We start from the raw sequence: 10,035 nt of genomic DNA, 5'->3' as shown, positions 1-10,035 counted from the left end.
GTTTAGTTGGACTTCGTGCCCCATAGTAATCCTGTAGCGCAAGAACAAACTAATAAGGGCAAGTCATGAACAAGTAACCAACCAACAAAAAGATAAATCAAGCTTTTAAAAATTAGATCGACTAAAAGACCTTGTCATGGACCTCATGGCCGCCAGAATCTAATCCATCTGCAAGTTGCTCATCTTCGTCCTTCTCTTCTTCCTCTTCAAAATCATCTTCAAGAGCACTTCTCCGAGGTTCTAGTGAATCAATGGCTTCAAGGGTCAACCTGAAAGCATAAATATAAGCAGATATGAGGACCTCAAACAAGAAACAATGATCATAGAAAAGACTGACAAAAATCACAACCAAAAATCAACTATCATACAAGTCAGAATATGGAGGTGTTCAAAGAGATCATAGATCAAAATGTTTACAGACCAAGGAAGCCAATTCAATAATCATCATCTAACTGAGAAATGAGCCATTTACTAACACAAATAAATATTTTCTAACATATAAGTTAGAAAATTAAGTTGTTGAATGTGGACGTACTCCTGAGTAAAAGTCTGTTATCAATACAGGAAATGATTAAAGAAAATGCATCTTAAGACAGATTGGTTTTATCAGCAAATCACAAACATTTTCTTCAAGGCATAGCTGATTCAAACTATTTTCAATTGGTATGTAGAAAAAATCTGTTTTGTTAATCAAAGTGCCAAATCTAGAGCCATATTTAGAACATAATGCAAAATGTCGTTATGTTTGTTTTAAGTCGCCTAACAAATCTTAATCAAGAGTAGAAAAAGAAGTTCACCTTTAATTACCACTTAAGTACTAAGTAAAAGATTAACAAGATTGTGAATCATTGTTAAAACTAAAAAAGAAAATGTGAATTCCAAATTTTAATGTTTTCGCATGTGTTGATAGCATCATGAACAAATTCCTGAGTGGAAAAACAGCTAAAAGAGGCAAACCTACAAGCAAAACGCTTTACTGGCATAAAGATATGTGAGCACATGAACTATGACAACTTAGCAGGAAAGAGAAAGAACAGCAATTCTAGCAGCACCATGCACCAAAATCAGGTGGCAGTACCTTTTTCTGATTCGAGGCAGAGCAATATCACAAGAGTAATCTGTTGTCAGAAGCTCATTGATAAACTCGTCAACATGAGTCAATGTGAACTCTGACACAATTAAATCAAAGTACAAAAGGAGTTAGCATGTAACATAATCTATACTGTATGTATGATATAAAATACTAAAAGAAGAGGTTAGACAAACTGACTTCCATCATTTAGCTTGAGCCTCAACTTCCGGTAATCATTGTACAAAGGTTCCAGGTAACGATAAACATCAACATCTGTCCCTGTGAGTCGCAAATAGAAGGCTCCAAGTGCACGAACATATCTGCAGGCAAAATGAATCTTATTGTTCTTGAAAATTGTATTGATGTTCTGGAACAGGAAAGAAAAACAAAAAACTTTAGGAAGTGATCTCAGAAAACAATAAATATTCTTTTAAAGGAAGGAAATCAGAGCTCGTGCAGAATACTAAAAGATTAACAACAAAAATACTTCTAATCAAATTTGAACAGATTTTCATCAATTCTAAATATATAAGGTCCAAGACACTACAACTAGCTACCTGTAAAAAAACGATAAATAAAAAATAATATAGAGTTGCTTGTTTAACAAAGCTTACAACAATAACTACATAGAGTTTGATATCATGTGCTTCCAGGGTTTAGAAACCGGAATTAGAAATACTCAAATTCGAATTCGGACAGATTCTATCCCTGAATTCCAACCCCACAAATACCATTCCCCAACCCGAAACAAAATATGTAGTTGCGGTATCAAGGAACCGAAGCCTCACTATCCGAATCACAATAATTCCATTCAAATTGTACAATTCAAGTAGTCGAAAAAACAATAGAAACTCACTTGTACTCAGGATTTTTTATGAATTCGACAACGATTTCCTTGTCTGGCTGAATCTGAAGCATCTTCATGATGAGGCACATAAAAGGAGTGGGCTTGCGGTTGCCGCCGTGCGTGCCGCCAAGGTGGTCGATCTCCATGGCCTTGTCGACGAGCGTCTCGGCGGTGAGGCCGAAGCACTGCTCCTTCCAGTAGGTGTTTTGGTATATCTTGGTGCGCAGAATCTTCTCCACCAAGTTCTGAGGGTTCGTACCCCTTATGCTCTTCGCCAGAGGGTCCGTCCGATTCGCCATTAAAACTCAATTCACGTAGAGAGAAGGATGGACAAAGATTTCAATTTGAATTTCAGAGAGAGATTTGAAAACAGATAGACCCACCAAAATGATCAATCAACCATGAGAGTGTACAATTTTAGGGCATTACACCCCTTATTTGTATTGTATCCGTTGTGCTGAGAGTTATTTGCATCCACATCCCTCAAGTTTTGGTCTTTTACATTTTTTTATATTTCGCAAAAATCTCTCTTCTTCTATTATTCTTTAACTTAGTCAGCAGGTTGTTTTTGGGTGCATATAATAAATAATTTTTATATTTTAAAATATATTATAAATAAAAATAAAATATATTAATTAGGTTGTAAAGTTCATATAAAAAAGTTAAATAAGTTAGTTTTCTTATTAATTGAAAGACATTTGAGAATCATAAAAATTAGTACAATGGTTTCAGAACAGCCACTTTGTGTCTAAAGAACCTATTTTTTTAGGAAAAAATTCAAACAACCTGGTATTTTTCAAAATGAAGCAACTTACCCCTTAGACAGGGGGGTAAATTGCTTCAATTAAAAAAAAATAACACATGGGGTAAATTGTAATTATTTTTTCATAGGGGATAATTTGCTCATTTACGATATCACAGGGAGATAAATTGTTTGAACCCATTTTTTTATAATAGTATAGATTAAAATTTTTGCATTTTATTAAAATACCTCTAGATATTGTAAATATATACAAGCAATATATTATTTGTAAGAACTGATTTAGAGTTAATTATGAAAATAAAAGTACAAAAATGAGAATTTCAAGGTTGAAGCTTTGAAGATCTTTTCAGCTATACACAATAATATTAATTTAATATAAAGAGGATAATATATAATTAAAAGAAATAAGATGCTAATATTTAATTTAAGCCATAATAAATAATTTGAATGATTGGTAATTATGTATGTGAATTACTTATAAAAAATTAAATTTTTTTATGACAATAATGAAAACTGAAAAGTGAGTGAATTGATCCATTTATCATGAAAAAATTAAAACAATATGTTTATTTTAATATAAAAGATATATTATAATTAAATACATTTGCTTCTTGAAATGGATAAGTTTTCAAAACTACGTACAAGAAAAAAAAAATTGAAACCTGAGTCTTTATTAAAATAAATAAAATATTAGCAGATTAATTCTTACATATTCCATTTGAATGCATATTTTTTAAAATATTACATTTTTCTTAGAAAATATAATATAAAATTTAAATTATTAAGCTGAAAATATATATAAAAACACATATTATAGCTTATCTACAAAAAGAATAATAAAATTTAAATAACCCAGATTTTTTATTTTTCTAAAAAATAAATTAACCTTATATTATTAAGAATGACTTTTTGTTTAATTTAGTAGAATCTCTTACTTCATTTGAAAATTATGACTTTTCTTAATTTTTTATATATATATATATATTGTTATAAACTTAGAGAAATTCTAAGTTTATTGGCCTATCACTCTTATATAGAATATAAAGTAAAATAATATATGTATTTCTCCAACAAACTTTCTTATTCTCTCCAAAAACTATTTACAAATGAAATACATGGTGGTATTTATAGACCACCAAAAATATGATTACAAAATACACCATAAATCATTATAATTACAAATCATAATGGGGGATACAAAAGGGTATAACATAATGGGTATTAAAAATGAATATGAAGAGGTGTATGCATTCATATATACATATTATATATAATACTCCCTCTTGAATGCATACCTCTTTATCATATACATCCTGCCTCGTTAAAAACCTTGCCTGGAAAAACTCAATGGGATAAAAACCAAGGCTAAGGAAAAGAGTACAGCTGTATAATCTCCCCCTCAATTGAAGCAGATATCTTTCAGGTGTCGCATGCCAATATTACGTATGAGTTGTTTGAACACCTTTGTTGGTAATGCCTTCGTAAACAAATCTGCTAAGTTCTGACTTGATGAAATTTGTTGAACATTAACTTTGCCTTCCAGTTGAAGCTCGTGAGTGGAGAAAAATTTTGGTAATATGTGCTTGGTTCTGTCGCCTTTAATATAACCATCCTTGATTTGGGCGATGCACGCCGCATTGTCTTCATATATTACTGTGGGACTTTTCTCGATTGATTGCAGTCCACATGATTCATGCACATAATGTATTAGTGATCTAAGCCATACACATTCACGCCCAGCCTCGTATAATGCAATTAATTCTGCATGATTTGATGAGGTGGCTAGCAAAGTCTGTTTGGTTGAACGCCATGAAATAATAGTTCCACCATACATGAATACATATCCAGATTGAGATATAGCTTTATATGGATCAGATAAATACCCCGCATCTGAATAACCAACTAATTTGGTTGTTTTGGCATCATCATGCCTTTTAAAATATAGTCCCATGTCACTTGTTCCACGTAAATAACGTAGAACGTGTTTAACACCATTCCAGTGTCTCTTTGTTGGTGTTGAACTATATCTTGCTAGTAGATTAACAGAAAATACTATATCTAGTCGGGTATTATTAGCAAGATACATCAATGCACCAATTACACTGAGATATGGTACTTCTGGACCTAAAATCTCATCGTTATGTGCTGGAGGACGAAATGGATCTTTATTAACATCAATTACAAATCCCGACTCTGTCCTCTTTATGAATAAACATGGACTTATTTGATTATGGCAAAATCCTTTCTTTATTAAGTACTCACTAAGACGATTGTACCACATACGTCCTGATTGTTTAAGTCCGTACAAGGACCTTTTCAATTTGATGGAGTACATATGACGAGACTTTGACTGTAATGCTTCAGGCAATTTTAATCCTTCAGGGATTCTCATATAGATATCTGTATCCAATGACCCATACAGATATGCAGTTACCACATCCATGAGCTACATTTGTAGCTGTTCAATTACTGATAAACTGATTAAAAATCTAAGTGTGGTAGCATCCACTACAGGTGAATATGTTTCAGTAAAATCAATTCCGGGCTTTTGAGTAAAGCCTTGGGCCACAAGTCTAGCTTTGTACCTTACAACTTCATTTCGTTCATTTCTCTTGCGTATGAACACCCACTTAAAGCCAACAGGTTTGACACCTTTTGGTGTTGGAGTTATAGGTCCAAATACTTCTCGTTTATTTAGTGAGTCTAGCTCATCTTGTATGGCCTTTTTCCAATTTTTCCAATCATTTCGATGTCTACATTCCTCCATAGTTTGAGGATCATTTTCATCTTCATCCATGATTTGGACGGCTACAGAATAGGCAAAAATATCATTCATTTCAATTTCTTTACGATACCAACCTAAACTGTTATGAGCATAATTAATAGACATCTCGTAACTGTCCTCGAGATCTTGCTCATTGCTTTTGGAGTCATCAGATAAAACCGCTTCAGGAATTTTATCCTTAGAGACACTAGTGGTCACATTCATATCGTGATCAACTGAGACGATATGTTCCTTTCTCTTTCGAGGATTTGCATCTTTAGAGCCAAGTGGTCTACCACGCTTCCGGCGTATTTGTGACTCAAACGCATTTGATTTATTAAGAATCGCTTCAGGGACTTCTAAACGAGCTGGAACATTTTCAGTCGGAATATGTGATTTTGTGACCTTTTTGGTATCTATCAACGCTTCTGGTAGCCTATTTGCAACACTTTGCAAATGTATGATCCGTTGAATTTCAAGTTCACTATCATTTGTTCGTGGATCCATAAAAGACATAGATGTTGCATTCCATGCAATATCTTTCCTTTTAATCTCCTTATCTACTCCCCCTAATGCCGGGAATATTGTCTCATTAAATTGACAATCCAAGTACCTAGCAGTGAATTGATCACCGGTCATTGGTTCAAGATATTTAATAATTGAGGGAGACTCAAAACCAACATAAATTCCCAGTCTCCGTTGTGGCCCCATTTTAGTTCGTTGAGGAGGGGGTATCGGAACATACACCGCACAACCAAACACCTTTAAATGAGATATATTTGGTTCTCTTCCGGAGACCAATTGTAATGGAGAAAATTTATGGTAAGCGGTAGGTCTAAGACGAATTAGAGCCGCTGCATGCAAAATTGCATGCCCCCATGCCGATGAAGGCAATTTTGACCTCATCAATAAGGGTCTAGCTATTAATTGTAACCGCTTAATTAACGACTCTGCCATGCCGTTTTGAGTATGTACATGAGCAACTGGATGCTCTACAACTATCCCAATTGATTGACAATAATCATTGAAGGATTTAGAAGTAAATTCTCCCGCATTATCTAGCATTATCCTTTTAATAGGATAATCAGAAAAATGAGCCCTCGATTTAATAATTTGGGCTAACAGTTTTGCAAAAGCAACATTTCGTGTGGACAACAAGCTTATATGTGACCAACGTGTTGATGCGTCAATCAACACCATAAAGTATTTAAATGGCCCACATGACGGTGTTATAGGCCCACATATGTCTCCTTGAATTCGTTCAAGAAACATAGGAGATTCTACATTCACTTTTGTCATAGATGGCTTTGTAATTAGTTTTCCAAGAGAACAAGCCGAACATATGAAATCGCTTTTAACAAGGAACTTCAGGTCCTTTAGTGGGTGTCCATGTGAATTTTCGATGATCCTGTACATCATTGTTTTACCTGGGTGACCAAGTCTATCATGCCACAAAGTAAAAATACTTTGATCAACTAACTTCGGGTTAGTGATACTATGTGTTTCAACGGAGCTTATCAATGTGCCATATAAACCAGAACTATATGTTCTCATTCTTTCTAAAACTTGCTTCTGGCCAGTTTTATATGTTGTAAGGTACAGATATTCGATACCATTTTCATTCATGGTTTCAATATGAAAACCATTTTGTCGAATATCCTTGAAACTCAATAAGTTCCTTTGTGATTTACTCGAATATAAGGCATCATTGATATGTAATCTTGTTCCTTCAGGTAACAAGATAGTAGCTCTTCCGGAGCCTTCAATAAGATTACTAACTCCTGAAATAGTACTCACATTTGTTCTTGTCATTATCAAGTTTGAGAAAAATTTCTTGTTTCTCAGAATTGTATGCGTAGTTCCACTATCAACAAGACAATGTTCCTTGTCATTGAGATTTATAATGGCTTGATCCATTCTATATAAATGAAATAGACATATAATAAGTAAAAGAAATACTTCATTCATAAAATATAAAAGCATTACTCGATAAAAGAAATACCCTACAAATGAAAGTAAACATAACTAAATACTGGAAACATACTAATAACATTTGGGATAAATCTAATCGAAATCAACTCTGAATAGGTTTTGAACCCACATTCCCTGTACTGCTGCAGGAGTACAAGGTTGGATGCATGAAAAGTAGAAAATGTTTTTTCCAACATTTGTTCATCCGTCACATCTTCTCCACATAACCTCAACTTTGATACAATTCGAAACATTTCAGAATTATATTCAGCAATCGTTTTAAAATCTTCCAGTCGTAATTGTATCCACTCATATCTTGCACGTGGTAAGATTACAGTCTTTTGATGGTGAAATCGATCCTTTAAACTCTTCCAGAGTTGAAAAGGACTTTTGACTGTTAAATATTGAGACTTCAGGCTCTCATGAAGATGATGACGAAGCAAAATCATTGCTTTAGCACAGTCTTGCTCAGAAGCAACAGTATTTTCTTTTATTGTTTCTCCCAATTTGCTACTTGCCAAATGTAGTTCGGCATCAAGAACCCATGATAGGTAGTTTTTTCCAGAAACATCAAGAGCAACGAAATCCAATTTTGTGAGATTGGCCATTAAGCTACAACAAGTTAATATACACTTTTAGCATAATATTCAACATATACATATAAGTAAAATAATATGTATTACACATGATATTGAGTAAAAATGACATGATATTACTAACATTAAGTTACATATAAGTTACCATGTAATTAGTATGAATTATTATGGCATGCATACATGGAATTAAATAAAAATATTTGCCTTAAATCTTATAATGTTACAAATAGCAATAAATAGTATTCATGCCAAATCATTTTCTTAACAAATAAATTTTGTTGCATATACTAGCAAAACATGTAAAATACATACATGGGCATATGAAACAAAACTATGTTATCGAAAAATTATCAGAAATCAAATAAATAAACGAAGAAGCATCGGGCTTCTTGATCAAGCCATTATCTCAAAACACTTCAGGTGGTGAGAAAATTAAACATATACTTATCATCGCTTCAGGGATGATATTGCACATAATTGGTATAAAATATTTCACCTACTACTGGAGATTATTTTAACTCATTACTTACTTCAGGAAGCAATGAAATTTTATAGAACATATCCACTTCAAGGGATAAAATCAAGAATTGTATGCCTGCTTCTGGAGGCAATATCACATCCACTTCAGGGGATAAAATCAAGAATTATATGCCTACTTCTGGAGGCAATATCATCCACTTCAGGGGATGAAATCGAGAATTTATATATATATGTCTACTTCAGGAAACATTGAAATATATAATATAATTACTCATATTTTATTATGAAATATTCAAGAATAAAAGTAACTATGATATTGCAGAGGTAAACAAATAAAGAATAAAAATTATACTAATAAAATTAAATTTTACCTTGATCGATCGTAACGTAACGTCGTGCTGATAACGTGTTATAAACTTAGAGAAATTCTAAGTTTATTGGCCTATCACTCTTATATAGAATATAAAGTAAAATAATATATGTATTTCTCCAACAAACTTTCTTATTCTGTCCAAAAACTATTTACAAATGAAATACATGGTGGTATTTATAGACCACCAAAAATATGGTTACAAAATACACCATAAATTATTATAATTACAAATCATAATGGGGGATGCAAAAGGGTATAACATAATGGGTATTAAAAATGAATATGAAGAGGTGTATGCATTTATATATACATATTATATATAATATATATATATATACATGATTATTTCTAGAGGATACAAATATTTTTGTAGCTTTTTGTATATATATTAGGTTAGAGGTATTTTAATCTTTGATTAAAATTTTAATAAAATTGATCAAAAAATATATATATAAGAGGAAGAGGAGAGGTCTTTGCCCAAAATTCAAATATCAGGAGGGGTGGATGCAAATAACCCATAATATAATTGAATGGGGTAAGTATATTTATCCTTTTAAATAACTTTATTTAATTATCTATAGCATTATTATAAAAATATCTACTTTTTTAATATTTTAAAAGAATATATTACAACAAACTCCTCTAAAATTTGAAATAATTATAAATACCCTTTATTGTATGAAAAATTATCAAAACTCCATGTTTAATCCACTAGTCTCCATTAATTTTTCATGTATTTTATGCGGTAACCAACCAAAATGCCCTTGCAAATTAAAAATTATAATTTATTTATTTCTTAAATTTTATAAACTAAGTTAATAATTTTTTAAAATTTTCTAATCTCGTACAATTTTTTAATTTTTTAATTAAAATACAATTATACCAAATTTTAGAAGAGTTCGTTGTAATTTACTTTATTTTAAAATTATAAAACAAGTCTAAAATGTCCAAATTCAGATGGGGGTGCAGTTGGGGCAGTTACAAGTTTCTTTTTTTCCTTAAATGCACACGTGTACAAATTCGAATGCAAGACCTCTCGTAGACAAATCCAGATCGCAAATCAACTGACCTACCATCTCTAGTAACATGCACTCTTCCAATCATGTTCACCTCTATCACTTCTCCAGACATAGCTTTTTTTTAAACTGAGCAGAAATCTAGTACCATTG

The 10,035-nt window shown here is 32.2% G+C and overlaps 1 protein-coding gene across 1 annotated transcript in view; it reads right to left on the bottom strand.

The window, feature by feature from the left end:
• The window catches only part of LOC105172407 (pre-mRNA-splicing factor 38-like), a gene marked incomplete in the record, with an annotated part of 5,177 nt that extends 2,823 nt beyond the window's left edge, over positions 1 to 2,354 (bottom strand). The window contains 5 exon segments of the mRNA XM_020697512.1: positions 4 to 31; positions 131 to 269; positions 1,079 to 1,169; positions 1,271 to 1,392; positions 1,929 to 2,354. Coding sequence (XP_020553171.1) covers positions 4 to 31; positions 131 to 269; positions 1,079 to 1,169; positions 1,271 to 1,392; positions 1,929 to 2,218 — 670 coding nt within the window.

This window comes from Sesamum indicum, linkage group LG10 (genome assembly GCF_000512975.1).
Source record: "Sesamum indicum cultivar Zhongzhi No. 13 linkage group LG10, S_indicum_v1.0, whole genome shotgun sequence".
Classification (NCBI taxonomy): domain Eukaryota; kingdom Viridiplantae; phylum Streptophyta; class Magnoliopsida; order Lamiales; family Pedaliaceae; genus Sesamum; species Sesamum indicum.
This window is presented reverse-complemented; position numbering and strand designations above follow the sequence as displayed.